The sequence below is a fragment of the Zonotrichia leucophrys genome, chromosome 1 (assembly GCF_028769735.1).
Source record: "Zonotrichia leucophrys gambelii isolate GWCS_2022_RI chromosome 1, RI_Zleu_2.0, whole genome shotgun sequence".
Classification (NCBI taxonomy): Eukaryota; Metazoa; Chordata; class Aves; order Passeriformes; family Passerellidae; genus Zonotrichia; species Zonotrichia leucophrys.
The window spans coordinates 101,922,669-101,942,459 of record NC_088169.1 but is presented as its reverse complement, the minus strand read 5'-3'; the positions used below and the strand labels follow the sequence as shown (position 1 = coordinate 101,942,459).

General features: G+C 44.0%; 1 protein-coding gene across 4 annotated transcripts in view; it reads right to left on the bottom strand.

Moving 5' to 3' along the window:
- The window catches only part of MAP6 (microtubule associated protein 6), a 48,885-nt gene that overhangs the window by 7,961 nt on the left and 21,133 nt on the right, over positions 1 to 19,791 (bottom strand). For all 4 annotated transcript variants that reach the window (XR_010442076.1, XR_010442074.1, XM_064726311.1 and 1 more), the window contains exons 2-3: positions 6,640 to 6,853; positions 4,640 to 4,836 (exon numbers count right to left, since the gene is read on the bottom strand). Coding sequence is in view for 2 of the 4 variants with exons in the window: in XM_064726311.1 (XP_064582381.1) it covers positions 4,640 to 4,836; positions 6,640 to 6,853 (411 nt within the window). In the remaining 2 variants the exon portion in view is untranslated. The remainder of the gene's footprint in view (positions 1 to 4,639; positions 4,837 to 6,639; positions 6,854 to 19,791) is intronic.

Below are 19,791 nucleotides of genomic sequence, written 5' to 3'. Positions count from 1 at the left end.
AAGGCAGGGTGATACAGAGGATATCAGAAAGCAGCACTGTTACTAGCATGTGGTCACAAATGGAATAAGTTCAGAAAGTGATTTGTAAACAAGGCAGGGATGTGAAATAGCACCCTTAGCAACAGGAAGGTAGAAGAGGTTTGGTGGCCCATGGATGTCAACAGAGAGGAGAAGGAGGTGGAGGAGAGGTTCCAAAATTATAGAATCATGGAATAGTTTGGATTGGAAGGGACCTTAGAGACCATCTAGCTCCAAACCCCCTACCACGGGAAGAGACACCTTCCAGTAGATCAATTTTTCCAGGTTTGGTTTAGGGAGGAAATAAAAGCTGCAGGCAGTTGAAAAAAGTGTAATTAACATTGGCAAATACACATCATCCACCCTCCCTCCAGCTCTCAATGGGATTTGGTCTCTGCTCCCTGAGCTAGGACAAGGTGGACATGAGCAAGGCACTGCACGGACTCTCCACTCAAAGATATTTTTTATAGAAAACAAAAGAAAATTTGGGCCATCCACATGACTTCACTGTCCATCTTTGCATTTGCAAACACTTCCAGCTCATGCCAGACTGGTCTGAGATTAGCAGCCACCTAAAGGAGTCAGACTGTGCCAGCCCAGCTGTCCCCACAGCAGGCATCAAAGTGGCAACTCTAGGCAACACAACCTCGTTTGGACAGACATTTCTTCCACTTAACTGCGCTTCTGATTGAGAAAACAAGATCAAGGAGGAGGTATTTGTCTTCAGCATTTATTTATCATTGGAAAAAACCCCTTTGAGCAAGCAAAGATCACAAGCACATCACAATCAATTGGCGGTACATTAACGTGTGTGTGTTTGTGTGTGTGTGTGTGTGTGTGTGTGTGTGTGTGTGTGAGACTCTCATCAGAATATCAACAATGAAAAAGCACCACAAGGAGGTGTGCTTAACATGTTTACAAGAGACAATTTGTGATACGCAACCAAACCCAGGCCACAAAATATTAATTAGACACTTCCTATCTGCCTCCAAGAGGCAAGAGGTTGTGGAATGCATGGGCACCAGGTTTTGGCACCGGCTGTGCTGCAAATGAAGAAGCAAGTGATCAGTGTGCAAAGCAGTCAGAAAACAGGAGCTCAGTCAGCAATTAGCACCATTTTGCAGAAAGGAGTAACAGTACAATACAGTGAAAATGTGAAAGCAAGCAATAGCACAGGAATTCTCACAGGGTAAAAAGCAAAACATTTCTTTTTTCCTTTTTACAAGAAAAGTAAAACATATTACAAATCAGCAGTGGAACAGAATCAGCATTGTGGTAGCTGGAAACACAGAAGAGCAGAGCACTGTTTCCCAGTGGGATTGACAAGTTCAGAGCCCAAAGTGAATTTGAAATGGCAGAGATTTGGTCTCCTTTCTGATAAACCTGAGTGGGTTAGATGGGCACAGAGTCTGTGGAAGGTACAGCAATGCAGGATTTCACCCTGAGGCTTGCCTCTGCTGTAGTTCCTGGTATTCAGCGCAGTGCCAGCCCATGTGCTTGGGTGTGTGTGTGCTTGGATGCATGCTGCAGATGTGGTGCATATGGAACACAAGCCAGGATTTCTGTTCCTGTTTTGCTGATGTGAGAGGAAGGTATCCAGGCCTTACCAGTCTCCCAGGATCTTTCTGCAAAGAAAACCTTTCAAGGACCATTCATTCCACCCAAAGACAGGTGTCAAAAGCAGGCAGCTCAATGGTCCTTGGAAAGTTCCTTCACTATAGAGGGAATTAAAACCACTGGCTAACACTTCATGCCTAGCTTTGTAGTGAGATCATGGAATGGCTTGGGTTGGAAGGGACCTTCTAGTTCCAAGCCCTCTGCCACCAAAAGACTTAATGTATCATGGAAACAGAAAGCTATATTTTGACCACTCACTGTGTATGTTTCAAATGCTGTGATAGATGCTCTTCATTAAGAAGAAACCATCCCAAGTTGGATAATCAGCAGTTCATCCAGAGCCATAGAGATGCTTGGATGAGGTGGTCTGAGCATCTTAGTGATGTTCCTTGGACAAAATTTAGTTCACCTTGAAGTCAAGGGCTAAATTCTCATTGAATTCCAGGTGAAATGGTAGCAAGTGTGGTGTACCTTTAAATGTGAAACTTAGGGCTGAAAAATAATAGGAAGAATTGTTTTGCATGGTCTGTCCTTATGTAAGATTGGTGTGTTGAGCCATTTGAACTGTCTAGTGCCTTCCTGATGTGTTCTGCCTGCTGTGATGTATCATCCTCACAGCTTATGCTACATCCCGTAGGAAAGGACATTACTGAGGAGTGTGACAATACATGAAGCATCTTAAAAGCCAAGGAATCACACCAAGTCTTGGGAGCTGCTCTTCTCTGGCCAGTTGTCCCTTATGTGACAGGTTGGAGGAGCTGTGAGCAGCATGGCAGCATGCCTCCCCGTGAGCTCAACACAAGCCTTGTGCCAAGTTGCTCTGGGCACGGAGCTGAGCAGTGCTGCAGGGGCTTCTGAGCACTCAGGAAAGCAATGATCAATATGGACAGGTCAGCATCTCCATGAGGCATGCACATTAAAAAAAAAATTAAAAAAAAAAAAAAAAGGCAAAGAAAAAAAGCACTACATTCACAAAGACTTCCACAGTTTTACTTCCTGGAGGATTTTCCCTGGTTTCCTCCTAAACAGCAGAGGTTTAAATATATATATATATTTCTATATATGAATATATATTTTCCACATACACAACCTGACTAGCTCATAGCACACAGTTCTAACACAGCTAAGCTGGGGATTACACCACTGAATTCAGAACACTACATTTACTGATACTCAAAGGTTTAGGCTGTTAGCGCAAGGCAAACAGGACACATCACATGATACACTGAACTTGGCATTTATTCATTACTAAGGCCAGCAAATGTCACTATCTGTATATCACAGAGCTTTCCTCCTCATTGGAACATTTCACTCAGCCTTTTAGCCCACCACTCATTTATGTTTCCAAAAGACTAATTCTAATGGGATGAAATCCCAAAAAAGGGACTCCTCACCCTCCCAACCCATCCATTTTTCTGCTAGATAGCTTCACATCTCTAAAATACCCCTAGCAATAAGACTTTCCTTATTTCACCACCTCTACAGCAACACACCACCTCCCCACTCTACTTCCCATCTCCGTCTTCATGCTTCCCAATTGTCCACTGGAAGTTTCAAGCTGGACTTCACATTAGGAGAGAAAATTTGGAGCTGCAAAAATAAGGAACGAGAACCTTGCACCTTAATTTGCAGCCACTCTGATATGGGAGAGTCTAACAGCTCAGTTTAGTGGGACAAAAATTAATCCTTATGTATTTAGGACCCAATCCAGAAGTTAGGCACATAAATTTGGATTGGGACCACAACTCTCCCACTGATCCAGTGACCCAGATTCTCTGGCATGCAATGCCCTTCTGTCGGGCCAGTTCATACTCGCTGACAAATGGTCCTGCTGTGTTTTGGGCTTCCAAACTGGTCCTGGGGATTTCCTAGTGTAAGAGCACAGTAAATAGGACTGAAACCCTGAGATCTTGTCTGGAGGGAGTCTAGGCATCCCAGAAACTTTTTTTATGGCCCTCTTGAGTTGCCCATGAGCCAACATGAACATAAACAGTTGGAAGAATAGACACAACGGGGGCTGACAGCTCTAGCCAACCTTGGTGACACATTTCTTTCTACCCTTTGGAAGGTCATGCCTGCAAACTAAACCACTTTTTGAAACCTAGCTCTGCCTATTAGCATCCCAGAAGTGAAGAAAGCAGATCAAGATTCAAAGCAAAACAGGAATAATTAATAAGACCCATAACTTAGGGGAAACAATAGGGAAGAACAACCTGCTGACAACCTAGTCTAACCTGCCATGTGACTGGAAAGTCTTCACTGCTCACTGCACCTTCCCTCACCAATTTTTTTTTTTTTTAAATCAAGGACTTCAAGTGGTATTGATGAATGAAGTTGCCTTGATGCAGCTAGATGTACTCCCACCTACCCTTGGGGAGGATTTGGCCCTTTACTTCCATGGGATCTCCTTTCCTGTTGCTTCTTGGAGCAGAATTCCCATCAGTGTCAAAAGGGGGAATCATTCTTGGTGACACCATTGATTTTGGTGCATTTACAGCATATCCATGGCACCAGGAATGAACCTGATCCTCTCTGCCTCCAAACCCCTTTGCCAAGTGACACCAGTGGGAGATGACACAACAATGGCCAACCCAAAAGGGCCTCATGGGATGAGAGCACAGGCCCTCCTTGGCTCAATGGGCACTTCCATGCTGTCAAAGCACTGAAGAACCAAGCCCAAGGAAAGGGACAAGCTGTTGGATGTAATCACTGTTGATCCATCACCTTCATCTCTCAGGACCCTGCTCATACATTCTCACATCCCTCACTCTGTGCAGAGCCGTGCAGGCAAAGCAGAACAACCTGACCTCAGAAACAAGGATTTCCTAATCCTCCTTGGAAATAAAACAGAAAAGCTTCTAATACAATCAGAACAAAAAGCAGATTAGAAGCCTCTAATTAATTTTGTGGCCTTTATTTAATCAAAGGGAAAAAAATAAAAAAGGAAGGAAGAAAGAAAGAAAGAAAAGGAAAAAAATGAGAAAGAAAGTGCAGTGACATTTACTCTTTTGCCTCAGCCAGTTTATTGTTCATCTCTTTACTTTTCTCCTTATCTTCTGGCTTTGCAGTGTTGGAGGTCTCGGCGCTCTTTTTCTTGGCAGCCCGGCCAGATGCAATCTGCTTGTCTTTGGCCTTTTTCAAGGGTTTATGGCTTGTTGTGGTCTTTTTTGGTTTGGAAGGCTTTGTGCTAGGCTTTTCCACCTGCATGGAGAGCGACAGGCAAAACAACGACATAGACATGGAGAAAGGGAGAGAGAGAGAGAGAGAAAGAAAGAGAGGAGAGACACAAGGACAAGCAGAAAACAGGATTCAGATCTGAAGCAGCACAAATTTTACTTATCTGCTCATCTCTGCGCTGCCACAAAGGCAGGGGACCAGCTGAGCTCATGCTGAGTGGCAAATGGCCAGCTCCTTTCAGGATGTCCTGAAGTCAGTGCCCCTAGAGCCAGCAGAGCCCATTGTATCCAGATCAGGATAGAGCGGGGTGAACAGGAGAGGGAATATTATCAGTAATTTTATCAATTTCTGCATCTTTGTCTGACTTCAGGAGGGATTTTGCAAACCCACAGAGGATTGTCTCTCTAGAAGCAGAGAAATGATGCTCAGGGCAAAGAGGCTGCTACAAGTCTCCTTCTTTCTTGCAGGAGACGACTCCTCTGTTTGTTTGTCCTTAACAGATTCCCAGAATGGAGGAAAATTATCTTGGGATACCTGAGGTGCAGAACACTAACTGGCACATGGGAAAATTCCACAACATCTTGTTTCTATGCCCCCAAAATAGGAAGGACAGTTACAAAAACTAAGGGAGAACAGAAGTCTTCATCTCCTACATGCTCGCCCTGCAATCCCTCTCAGTCCTCACAGATCTATGAACTCATCAACTTAGGGAACAACTTATGGTCCTCTGTTTAAAACTTCACAGACTGACTCCTTTAATATGCAGATCCTCTGCTGGTCCTAGAAAACAAGGCTGGAAAACATTCCAGCTCAGGCCCTTCTCAACACATGTTGTCGATCTCATCAAAGCCAGAAGTGCAGACTGTCAAAATCTGTGTAATGCTCTGAATTAAAGGCAGGTGTCTGGCTCCCAGCATAAAATGTAATGTGGGGCTCCTAAAGTTTTGGAGGGAGGAAGAAAAAGCTGCCAGGATAATTACATAGGAAGTGACAATAGAAAAACCTGTTCATCTCAGCCCTACCCTCACTTGATGTAGGGCACTGTTGTCTCCAAAGTGCCTCAAGCTGTTCCAGAGCCCATAGATCTATAGAACAGTTTGGGTTGGAAGAGTCCTTAAAGAACACCTCATTCCCTACTCCCTGCATAGGCTGGGACATCTTCTACTACACCTGGTTGTCCCAAGCCCCTTCAAACCTGGCAGTGGGCACTTCCAGGCATGGGGCAGCCACAGGGCCTCACCACCCACACAGCCAAGAATTTCTTTCCAATATCCCTTCTAGCCCTGCCCTCTGGCAGTGTGGAGCCATTCTCCACTGTCCTGTCCCTCCAGGCCCTCGTCCAAAGTCCCTCTCCAGCTCTCCTGGAGTGCTGTTTGGCACTGACAGGGGCTCTGAGGTCTCACCAGAGCCTTCTCTTCTGCAGGCTAAATAAACATCCTCAGCTTTCCCAAGCCTGTGTCCACAACAGAGGTGCTCCATCTCTTGGAGCATCTCCATGGCCTCTTCTGGACTCAGTGAAACACATCCATGTCCTTCCCATGCTGAGGACCTCAGAGCTGGGGCAGAATCCCCTCCCTGACCCCCCTGTCCATGCTGTGGGATCAACCCAGGACCCTGTTGGCATTCTGGGCTGGCAGCACACATGGCTGGGACATGTTTAGCTTTTTATTCACCACCATCTCCAAGGTAGATCCCAAGATGCTGGCTGGAATAAGGATCCCACACAAGGGGAGTGACAGCAAGCAGTGTTCAGCCCAGCCTGACTGCCTTGGACATGTCCCACCAGGAGCAGAGATGGCCCTGGGTCCCTTCTGCCGTGTTTCTCACCTTTGGAGGTTCTTTGTAGGGTTCACAGTAGAGAGTGCGTATCCTTCTGCGCTCCAGGTATTTGTTATCAGCTGGAGAAGGCTTACTGGTTTCCCCCTTGAACTGAGCACTGTAACTGGTTTCATGGATCATTTTCTCCTCTGGTGGCTTGTACTGGGGCTTTGCTTTTATCGCTTTCACGGGCTTGACATCTATCCAGGGTCTGAACTCGTTTCTACAGATCAAAAAGGAAAAGAGTTCAGGAATTAAACTAACAGGAGAGCAATGATAACATGGGAATGGAGTCCTGCATTGATCAACCAAGTCTATGTGCAAAGGATTTTGCCTCCATCCAATCAGATTAACATAGAAACTGTCTCCCAACAATTCATTTTTTACCTCATCCAAAACCTATTGACACATTATGAGAAATTCAAATGAAATGTAGTCTGTTAAAGTCAGTAGTCCTGGGCACCCCTTAGCCATGGCTGTAAGTAGAAATTGTTATGATCTCACCTACATTGCACCTGTTAGACAGAAAATTAGCAGTGTCTGCTAAGACCCTGGATTCCAAGGACCTTGAACGTCAAACTGAAGAACCAGGAATCTCCAGGTGCTCTCGTGAGGATGGAAACCCCAGCTCTGCCCGCAGACCAGCGGACACAGCTGCACTCTTCCTCCTCCTCCTCCTCCGTGCCACCCCTGGGAGCAGCTGCGGCGTGTGCGTGACCTGTCGAGTCTCCCCACCCAAGCTGATTTTTAATAAAGGCATTGAAAAGGAGAAACATCTCCTGCCCTATTTATTTCAGATGGTGAGGAGCTTTCTCCCAGCAATGGCAGGTACTGAAAAGTCCCAGTCCAGCAGTCGCTCCTGAGGGCAGTGGCCCACCAAAGGCAAGGAAAAATGGCAAGGAAGCCTCAGTGGTAGCAGAGAGTCCCCCTGGGCAGGATGAGAGGAATGATGGATTTGTCTTTACAAACAAGCTGTGGGTCTGCTGGTAGGTAAAACTAGCACTGGGAGATAAATAATGGGAAGGGTTCCACTGATTGATGAATGGAAAAAGATATTTGCCTTTACAAATAAACTTTATGTTTGCTGATAAATGAAATTAGACATTGAGAGATGAAAGAAACGATGGGGAAGAAAAACACCTAAATTCGGTAAGAATTTAAAGTTAAAAGGGAGGGTTATACATTAGAGGGAAATCTCTGGTATCAGGCGTTCCCGGGAAGTCTGTACCTCTCCAGCACCTCAGCCAATGGGGAAAGAGAGAAGGGAAATGTGCCCAGGAAATCAGGATAAAAAGGAGGCTGCGTCCTCCAAAAATTCGAGAGATCCCAGGGGAATGCCCCATGGCCTCTCCTTTTATTCAAATAGAGCCAGGAAGGACTGCTCTGTCTCCTTTTTGGACACAAACCTCTGGTGTTTTGTGGGTTGATTTTCCTAACAAGGAGAAGTCCAGCACCAAAACCCACAACCGGCAAACACCAAACCATCTCCAGATAAAGCAACTCCCGACCACCACACTGCTTCTCCCCCTCCCCCAGAGCCATTCCAATAATATGCCAAGGCCGTGGCTGCATCTTTTGTCTTTCAAATCAAGGTCCATTCACCATCTCTATGACAACAAATGGAGGAAAATTCCCTGAAGAAAAAAAAGGAAAACCTAACCCTCAACACTAGGGAAATTACCTCTGTAAGGGGGCTGCCAGTCAATCCCTTCCCCTAATACTTTTGAACACCTTAATCAGCTTCAACCAAACTTGTCAAACGGGAATGAAGATATTTGGGTTTACTTCTATGAAAATAAGCGGCTGTATTGAGTTCAGAGGATCAGGAAAGCTTAAGGATGGATATGTGCATGTCATCAGAGGATGCTCAGGCAGGGATGCTAGGGCTGAGAAAGGTCATCTGTTGTCCTGGCTGAGGACAGAAAACCCAGCCCGGCCACCCTTGCCTTGCCTGCCCTGTCGTCTCTTGCTGCTAGGAAAGCAAAGTGCATCCACGAGTTCCAAGTAGGAGCTCTCGATGTCAGGGAGCAGAGCAGCACCACCTTTCCCTTTGTCCTTCGAATCACACGCTCGACTGCAGAGCACCATCTTTGTGTGCGTGTGTGTGTGTGTGTGTGTGTGTCCGGTCTTTTCGTTCTGGGGGCAGTGCACTAGATTTAGAAATTTTAAATCAGTCAAAAATGCATATTTTTATGATTGGCTTTTCACAAATATTAAAATGATTATTATATGTTATGTTAGAAAGTTGTGTTATATCAATTTTTTTAAGTAGTGTGTTAAATATAGTTTGGGGTTATAACATAATGTTAAAATAGAAACTATGTATGTAAGATACTTTTTTTAAAAAGAGGACTCCCACCGAGATAGCAGCCACAGGACACCTAAATCTTTCAGAGAAAGAGAATTTATTGCTCCATTATCAGGAGAAATTAACTTCTTCCTGCCTTGGCTCAGGTGTCTTCTGAAGATGCCATTAGGATTAACAGGAAGAAGTTAACACTGACCACACAGAATCCTTTGTTTGAATGGAATTTATGCATCATGTATGAGATGTATGAATATGCAACAGGCTGATGTTTTTAAGGGTTAATCCTCTGTTAACGTGTGTCCTTTTTCGGGCTTGTGCTGCCCAGAAAAAGGTACCTGGACTGTCCGTAACTCTTTATTTTTATTGTCTCGTATTGTCCTAATATCAATTGTTCAAATTTTATTTCTCATATTACTATTTTATAACCATTTTATTATTATTAAACTTTTAAAATTTTATAAACAAGTTATTGGCATTTTTCACAAATCCATTTGTTATTTTTCCCTGTTGCTGCTTGTTAGTAAACTATTATTTTTCAGTTATCTACTCATCTTTGTTTCTTACTGGATTGTTAGAACCTATAACGGGAGACAACTCATTCCAGAGCATTATCCTTTAAATTGCCTCAAATCGAGCCAGAATGACAGACTCAAAGCTCATCCTAAACTCCTCAGAAGAGATTTCTTCCTAGGATCTACTTTTGTTCCAAAGTAGACTATATATTTTCAGTATGTGGAAATAAATAAAATGGTGGACTAATTCTCTCTGCCCATATCTATCTATCTATCTATCTATCTATCTATCTATCTATCTATCTATCTATATCTCTCAGATTTCCTTCCTAGTGTTATAGATGAGTATATGCAATGCAATGGCTGGCTCTCACAATTAAGAGATTAATATTATGTGGATGTTAAGAAGTTTTATTGATGTATAGTTATGTTATTGTGATGTGCTCTCCCCATACTCCTCTTTCCCCTCCCATTTTATTGTTGTCACGGGATGGCCTTGGTAGTCGGGGCATTTGTGGGAGGGCAGGCTTGTTCCTTGGGGGCACAGCATGGCAACACCTGATCTAAAATCAAACTGCAAGAAAGGAGTCTCCATCATTGGAAGGCAAAGAAGAGTTCACTGATGGACTTTGGGAGCTGCTGGGGTTACTTGATTCAACATCAGGAGTGTGAAAGGTGGAGCAGCCATTTTGTGGATGAGCACATGGCAGTTTAGTTCCATGCTCCCAGCGCTGTAATTTTTCCTTATTCAGTGTTTTGCTGTATTTTGTTAAGGTTTAATAAACCTTTGAAATTTTAAAAGTGAGTGTCGTTTCTCACACTGGCAACTTCAAGACCCATTAGCTATTTTCCATTGTATTTGTGGCAGAAGTAGAAATCTCAAAGGTGAAAATCACAATAGCTTTCCTCAAGATCAGTGAATGGGCACATGGGGAGTATCCAAATGGTGTTCTGCAGCTGAGGGAAAGAGGTAAAGTTCATGTTTCTCATTCATTCTCAGGACAGCTGAACAACCAGCCCCCATGGATTGCCGGGTAAACCAGCAAGACCACAGATTGCATCTACAGAACCAGAGACAAAGGACGAAAGCTGTTGTACCGTGGATGTAGGGAGTGGATTTTAAAGGTGGAACACAAACCAGATTTATTCATTCTTCTGCTTGTAGAATGCTGGTTTATATAGAAGTGAGCTCTGAAACAGCATGACTGTATTTGTTACCACATTGCCTAGCAACTTCATTAACAGATCTATTATGCAAACATAAACATGTAGGAAGTGACAGGCTTTTTCCCCAAACCCTTGTGATCTCTGCAGCAAAGGCACAGAAAAGCCTTTTATTTCCTGTGGGCTGTCAGGGAATGCTTTTCTGCAACAGAGCTGGGCTCTTAATGCAACAATCAGTTTCATTGGACTGTGAAAAAGGAGACTGCTTGTCTCCATCCTTGCTTTCCTGGTCTGAATGCAGATGTAACAATTCTGTGAGTACTCAGCTCCACTGTTCTTGGTGATTGGACTTCCCCCTTGACTACTTTATGCCTCCCAAGATGAGTCTTTGCAGGCAGATAATGAAACAGCCATTCTTAGGTATGGGCACATTGATGCACTGTGTCTACCAGCTCTGGAATAGCTCAGCCACAACCTCTGCAAAGAAGGCTGCTGATCTAGAAATACCACACTTTGTTGACAAAGGAATTCTAAATACCAGTGTGTCACATATGTTCAGTGCACATCTAGAAATAATGGGTTGCCCAGAGAAGCTGTTACTGCCCCATCCCTGGAAGAATTCGAGACCAGGTTGGATGGGGCTTGGAGCAACCTGGTCTAGTGGAAATTGTCTCTGCCCACGGCAGAGGGCTTGGAATAAGATGACCTTTAAAGGTCCTTTACAACCCTAACTATTCTGTCATTCTGTGTTTATATTCTAAATCTAAATCCACATCTAAATCCTTTTGAGGCAAATTTTTTAACATCACCAGCTATTACACTACAACTGGTCCCTTCAAGTATGTGAGAGAGCAGGGGCCACGCTCATATGGAGCTCTACCACATCTGAGATGGACCAGCAATTGTACCACATACACAGAACAAGACTGGTTTGATTTGAAAGGCACTTTTAACTTCATGTCACTCCAACTGCCCTGCCATGGGAAGGGACAGTTCTGACCAGATCACTGAAACACTCAGTGTGTCCAGCTCTCCATATCTGACATCCAGAGCAGCGGAAGGAGGAGAGAATCCCTGACATTTACTACAGCCACAGCTGGTGCAACAGGCTGGTCTCAAAGCCTATTATGATATTCAGGCAACACATAAGCATTAAATAAGTGTTACTAGATGTCCTGGATTGTAAAATAAGTGTGTATTCTATTTGCCATCTCTTACAGGTAGGGCAGTTATCTTCTGTCAGTTGGGCAGTTTGCTTTATCTCTTCCACAAATCAATCCTCCCTCTGGGAAATATCTTCTGTTAATGGGCCACTGAGTGTCTCTGCATGACTGATAAAATTACATCATCCATTGTGAGATGCTCTGCCCAGGTGGAGGAGCCAAGCATTCCTTCCTGGTTTTAGTCTGAGATTTTGGGACACCAGAGCAAACTTTTCCCACTGGATTCCCAGAGGAGCAGCTGTTTTCTCCACTGGATTCCTTGAGGAAGACCAGGCCCATCTACACCACCACTGGACCTTCAGTAAAAAGCTACACCCTTCTACAGGACCACTGCTCCAACAGAACCACACCTGACACTCCAGGAAGACTGCAGCTTTGAATTGGACTGCTACCAATACCCTGACCAACAGGGTGTCAGGTTGTATTCTGTCAATAGGGTTTTTTTGTCTGTATTATTACATTTGTACTTTTAGTTTTCCTAGCAAAGAACTGTTATTCCTATTCCTATATCTTTGCCTGAGAGCCTTTTCATTTCAAAATTGTAATAATTCAGAGGGAGGGGGTTTACATTTTCCATTTTAGGGGAGGCTTCTACCTTCCTTAAGCAGACACCTGTCTTTTCAAACCAAGCCACTAGTATAGATACACTCTGCTGATTTCATCAGTGCCCAGAAACTCAGCATGGTTAATGAGAATTCCTAAGTCCCTCCATCTCTACCACAGATGAATGAGGGAAAACAATCTGCTGGGAAGTGCCCTTGGAATATGCCAGTTCCTTAACCTAAGCAGACAATTGCCTGGAAAAGCATTAGTTACAACAGACCAGAATTGCAGCCAAGAGTGTGCTAGCAACTTTGCAAACTGGATCTCCATGTTTGAGTATCAGCACAGAATTTCCTAATGCAAAGTATGAAGGTTAACAGAAAATGTCTCCCAGAGGGAGGCAGTTGCCCTGCTTGGGGTCTGCATCTCTATTGCTTGCAGGGGTGAAGGGGATGTCTAGGAAGGTAACCTAAATGCCCCTTCCAAGTCTGATGACTCTCAATCAGAGGTCTGTCTGATACTGTTCAATGTCACCATGACCTCGTGTTGTCCAAACAATGCGTGGCACAGCTCCACTCTCTTAAGGCAGTTGTACTGTACTTCCTGTGCAATGCCCTAGTGCTGGAAGTCTTCAAGGTCAGGTTGGACAGGACTTGGAGCAACCTGGTCTAGTGGAACGTGTCCCTGCCCACGGCAGGGAGTTGGAACTGGATGGTCTTTAAGGTCCTTTCAAACCCAAACCATTCTGTGATTCTGTTACCTGGAACTGGCCTGATTCTCCAGGATCTTTATGTCACTCAGAAATGTTGTGTTATACATTTAAGTATTTCTTATATTCAGTGAAGAAGTGAGAGGAAAACTGGTAGCTTTATGAGTTAATTTAAAAAAATATGCTGGGTACAGTAAAAAATATCTATACTCTAAGGTACCATATTGGTTGCTCCTGTAGCACTAAAACTTATGCTGTTTTGGAGAAAGATCATGTCATTCTGAGACTTCCCTCATTATTATTCAACATTCCAAGGCACATTTGTGGGGAAGGTACCCAAAAAGTTACAAATTCCTTCTGCAATCTGAAATGAGCCCTGAAAATGTTACTTTCTCCTTATTTTCAGAACGGCAGGTCATAGTGGTGTCTAGACCTTTGAAGAATTCTGCACACCAAATTAGCTCTCAAAGTATTCAAGGAACATGCTAGAACCCATCCGGACAGAGGTCAGTCTCACAGCTCATTTAAACCTTTGCTCAAGTAGCAAGTATGAACCGTGGACCAGCTCCAGTCTGGATGTAACCAACAGGTTCAGTTGGTTAGTTCAGCTCTCAAATTTTTATCAAAGGGATTTTCAACGCTCTTAATTTTGCTGAGGAAGATTTTAAGAACTGAAATAGCAGCCAATTACGTCTCCTAATTTTCTGCCTCGCTCTGGTCCCACCCTTACAAAGAATAATTAGAATTGACAGGGAACCCAGTGCTGGCCTGAAATAAAACTCAGTGAAAAAGAGTATATCAGGTGTCAGGTGACCTTTTGCAAGCCACGTACAACAGAAAAGTTTCCCACTGAGGTTAAAGAGAGTTTATGTACCTACAGAGCTGATGAGAACATAAGGCTGTCCGGGACAGGGCAGATGCCTCACCAATGCATAGGCAGTGGATCTTATCAGATGACAGTAGCCTGGGGAGGTGGTGGCCTGATCCATATCCATTAAAGCCTGGCCTGGTCTCCACACGTACCAGTGAACACCACACTGCTCTTGCATGAGGCTTTGTCCACCCTGGTTGTTTTAATTGCATTTTCCCTTTGACTGAGGATTGCTTGGTGGCAAGATGAAGGTGACCTGAACACTCTTTTTCAGCCCAGCCAGGGAACACTGGGGTTAAAATGAGCTCCCAGTTGTCTCTGGAGATGCTTGTCAAGTCCTGTGTAGGCATAGATTGCCTTTATCCACTGATGTCAAAGGAAAGACAAAAGAGGAAGGAAGGAAGTGGCGGAAGGAAGGAAGTGGCGGAAGTGGTGGAAGTGGCGGAAGTGGCGGAAGTGGCGGAAGTGGCGGAAGGAAGGAAGGAAGGAAGGAAGGAAGGAAGGAAGGAAGGAAGGAAGGAAGGAAGGAAGGAAGGAAGGAACAGGACAAGGTTTAACCACTTCAAGCTTCCACCTTCTTTGAAGGACTTTTTAAAGAGAGGCTGCATTTGCTCAGCAATAGCACAGGGTGTTCAGTGTATTCTGCTGACAGCAGCTCTGCTGGCACTGAGCCAGGCCAATTCCCTCTTCTTGATGTACACGTACAAAATAATGAATAATGCAGAAAAAGGAGATGGGGGACTTCATGCTGGAGTCCTGCACAGGAGGTACATTTCTAGCTTAATCTGGAGAAGTACATCTTGGTGAAAAAAAAAAACCAACATTCATATTTCTCACTGAAAAAAAAGAAACCTTTACAAAATGTTAGGCCTGAAACATTTAATTAATTCTAAAATGAAACTTTAATTTTCTTTTTCAGTTTCTTTAATTCTTTCCCATCCTATTTTTTCCCCTTATTCTACTCAGGACAATGCCAAAAACTATGAATCCTCCTATGAAGCGAAGTCCTTCACAAGGAGTATTTCAGAACATCATATTTCTCTTTAATGTTTCTCTAAGCAAAACAGCAACAACACAAAAGGATACATTTGAGCCAAACTAAGCAGAAAATATGTCCAGAATTTTCAAATTATTTTTCCTTTCTGGAATGCAGTGTCACTTACTCTAAAGTATTCTCCTGCTCTTAAAACCAGAAAAGAGGAATTTGGTAAAATGAAGTAGTGGGAAAGCCAAAATCCATAATAATGGGTAGTTGAACTCAATGCCAAAGGAGGACACTGAACTTCAGTATATAATGAGATTTATTTAACTCATGGTTGTTTAGATGCATATCAAGAGTACTCAGAGCTGTCTTGAACTCAATGCCAAAGAGGACACTGAACTTCAGTATATAATGAGATTTATTTAACTCATGGTTGTTTAGATGCATATCAAGAGTACTCAGAGCTGTCTTCAGCATCTAACTGCTCCTGAAAAACCATGAGCCAAAGCAGGAGTTATTCCATTATATAGGAATCTCCTCCAGCCCCTCTCTGGATATCTGGTTCTGGCTGTGATTGGCCAAAGATGCTGGCCTAAATGGGTTCCAGGCAAATTCTGCTCAGAAAGGATTGCTCAGATGAGGAGCAGGCTTGTGTTTTGATCCTAAAGCTGTTCTCTTTTCTAAGGTGAACTAAAAGAAATACATTTGCACTCAGCATAACCAGGAACATTCTCCTGCACACTCAACTGATTTTAAAGACAAGCTGATCAATTGTTACTGCTCTGCAAGATCCAAAACCTGCCTCCTAACCCATTTCCAGCCCCAGAGGAATTCTGCCCCATGCTGAGGTCCCCCATGCAATAGTAAACAGTGCAATGTGCTCTTGCCTCATAGAGAAATAAACCTAAGATTCTGGGCCAGAGTGATTTCTTGCTTCCCCTGACATTTTACTGCAACACAGCATGTCCCCTGCACCCCAAAGTACTGGAGCTGTTGGAATGAGTCTGGAGGAGGCAGCAGAGATGCTGCAAGGGCTAGAATCCCTCTGCTCTGGAGACAGGCTGGAGAGCTGAGGGTTTTCACCTGGAGAAGGCTCTGAGATGCCTTAGAGACCCTGCCAGTTCCTAAAGAGGCTCCAAGTGAGCTGGAGAGGGACTTAAGACAAGGGACTGGAGTGACAGGACAAGGGGAGTGGCTTCTCATGGACAGAGGGCAGGGTTAGATGGGATATTGGGCAGAAATTCTTCCCTGTGAGGGCAGCAAGGCCCTGGCACAGGTTGTCTAGAGAAGCTGTGGCTGCCCTGTGCCTGGAAACATCCAAGGTCAGGTTGGATGGGGCTCAGAGCAACCTGGTCTAGTTGAAGGTGTCCCTGCCCATGGCAGGGGGCTGTAACAAGATGATCTTTAATATCACTTCCAACCCAAACCAGTCTGTGATTCTGTGATTCAGCCATTTAATTCCATTTTCCATCCCAGCCTTTTTTAGTTAAAAGGTCAAATTCAATCAATTTCTGTTTTTAATGGTCTTGTCAACATACAGATTTGCCACTGCAAGTGCAAGAACACCCTTGTCACTGCCTGCTGCATCCAGTGGCCCATCTCCAGCTCCTACATGGAGGCTTAATGTCAGATTCATCCTCTAATCCCTGTACTATTCTCTTGAACACAATAATTTACTGTTAAGCTTCAGTGAGATTTTGAAGGGTTCAAAGAAGCTTCTGGTGGCCAAGAGCATTTTTTCCCCAGCCATTAATAATCAGCCTTTAAGACATGCACATACACACACACAAACACATGTACAGAGAGCTAGTCTGTTTGGATAAGCCAATTGTGTATACAAAGACTAAAACAATGTGAAATATATTAATGAATTAATTTGAAACTTGGGCAATGGATAATGGAGTGATTGTGAGCAGGATGGGGAGGAATCAGTATCTAAACATCCCTGGTTAGGGCCCATCAAGCACAGCACTGGCACAAAAGAGGAGAAAATACTGAGTCTCCAAGAAAGTGATTTCAGCACTGGCAGAAGGAGGTTATGATCAAAACTATGACTGGAAATGATGAAAACAAGTCATTTGGCAGAGGAGAGCCATGTTGCCATCCATTTCTAAAGGCTGGATGAGCTTGAGTCAGCAGCTCCCAAATCACGGATATTGCATTGCCTGAGGACCATGCAATGTGGGCTTTCAAGGAGGATGAATTATTGTGCAGGCCATCATGATTAAAATGTGACAAAACCAGGACTGAAGGTCACAGTGAACACTGCAGAGGGCCAAAGAGCTGAGTGAGACACGGAGTTGTGGGTGAGTAACTCTAAGAGTAACATCCCAGCCAGTGTTGAGAGGCGCATGTATGATGCAAAAGGGTGAGATAAATCCTTGTGCCCAGACTGAGTGGCACATCTAGGCAGCTTTGTCACACAAAATCAACTTTGCAGACCTCAGGGTAAACACCAACACCCCCAGGATTGTTTCCTTCTTTCCACTGCTGCCTTCAACTTAGATCTGCTCTCCAGCACTGCACCCAGTGCCCTGTGCTCCCAGCCACAGGGAGAACAGAGTCTGAGCCTGATAAAGGATTTCCATCAGCATCTGCAACAGCCCAGGAGCCCAAAGCTATCCCTATCCCTGGCAGCTAAACACCTGCCAAAGGGAACAGCATGGACCCTGGGGAGCCTAACACTTGGAGATCCCACAGCAGAAATCACAGGCACCAGGAGAAGGTGCATCAGGGGATCTGGAGAGAGGTTAAACCAAACAACACTGACACTTCCTGGTGTGAATCACAGCCCTGTGGAAATTTGCCAGTTTGTACCACTCTGAATTTCCCTGTGTATTATAAATGTATGGGTTCTGCTAAGGAAGGGACACACGTTGCCCATTCCATATAGCAGTTTTCATGTTGTCTCCATTCAGGCTCAAGCCTGTACAGATGATGAACTTGATGCTGCTGTCACCAAGGAAGCCAGACCATGCAGCATGCTGGAAAAGCTCCCAGGGTGACCACAGCCTGAGCTTACTTGCAGAAATAATCCATCTGTAAATGTCATGTTCACCCCTGGAATATGGGTCAGGATCAGGTCAAAGTTCTGCTAACACACCATTTAATTGCCTGTACATCTATTCTCCAGTAGGTTGGTCTAGGAGCAGCAACTCAGCCCCCTTGTCCTCCATAAGGACAGATGACTGTAAAATTTGCCACACAGTAAACAAACAAACAAAGCAGTTCATAGTATGGATGCTTTGACACAACAGCATCTTTATTGACAGAGTGCTGTAGGATTGGGCAAAGTGTTGCTACAGGCAGATCTGGATAGGCTGCAGGAACTAGGACATCATGAGAAGAGCCTGTAGCAGGACTTCTGCCCCAGCCACTGGCAAGCTTATCTGTTGTTTGTTAGGTGGTGCAATAACTCAGAAAATCTTGCTCTGAGTTAAACACCACATAAGCCTTGGTGAAAGACAGTTTTGCCTTTTATTGAGTTACTTTGGTGCCACAGGATTGATGCTTTCAGCTGACAGTAAACATCTTGCTGTGGAAGCAGATCTGGGAAAATAAGCTGTAATTTCTGACTGACAGACTGTTCACTTTACAAACTATAAAAGCTACACCATATTTTCACAAAGCAGAAATCTTCTGCACATTCCTCAGCCTTCTCCCTGAAGTCGGGATGCCAACTTTCAGGGTTACTCCCCTGATGGTTGAGTGATCAGACTTTGTGTACCCCATCAAGAATTGGTGGTAAATTACATTGACTCCTAATCTATAGTGTTTCTTTGCTAGTTATAACATAGATACATTTATATTGTGCACTGTTTTATGTAATCTAGTGGTAGTCTTTTGTTTTATCCTGTGCAGTAAGTAACTCTGTTTAAGGTCTTTCATCCCTTAAGCTTCTGTCTTTTCAATAAATAACTATTTTATAATACACCTGATTGGCCATTCTTAAGAATTTGCAAGCCAGAGTGATTTAGCTGCTGGTCACCTGAGTAAAGCTGCTACCAAACATCTGAAACTAAGGCAAGGCTTGTCTCACACTCTCACTCAATCCATAATAGAGCCAAAGTGCTCTTTTGAGAGTTTGCTGGGCCAAAGAGCATCACATATCTGACTCTCTGTTCAAGACAACACACAAAAATGCACAGAAATACGGGCATGTGAATTAACTAGGCTCATCTATTAGGGTCCCAGGAATAAAAACCCTTAAGAAGAAACCTTCACATTAGGAAAAGTGGGAGAAATTGCAAAGACAACATAGCATTGGAAATTCTTCTCTCCTCTAAGTGCAAAAATTTTTTTAGTTTAATTCATGGTGAATGCAATGATGTAATTCAAATATCTGATGGGATGCAGAGAAACTGGCAGCTGCCTGCCTCTGCTCATCCCCATGCAAAAAGGGCACAATCAATCACTGAATCTTTAAGAATGGAAAAGTCCTCTAAGATTATCAAGTCCAACCAGTCCCCCAGCACTGCCAAGCCCACCACCAACCCATGCATCCAAGTGCTATAACCATCTGTCCCTGTTAAATCTGTGTGAAGTCCCTCCAGGATGGGGACTGTACCACTGCCCTGGGCAGCCTGTGCCAAGGCTGAACAACCCTGATCTGATGGCCTTGTGAGCCTTTGGTTCTAGTGGGATTCTTGGCAGAGAGATGTTTTCAGCACCTCATTTAAAGTGTCTGAAGACACAAATTGCAGATGAACTAAAAATACATTATTTCAGTTCATCAGAAAACTTCAGCATATGTGTAGTGGCCCTTAGCTGCTCCACAGAGGTAGATATGGACAATAAAAAAATTCCTGAATGAGAGTTTCATACTGCAAAAGCTATGAACGAATCCATG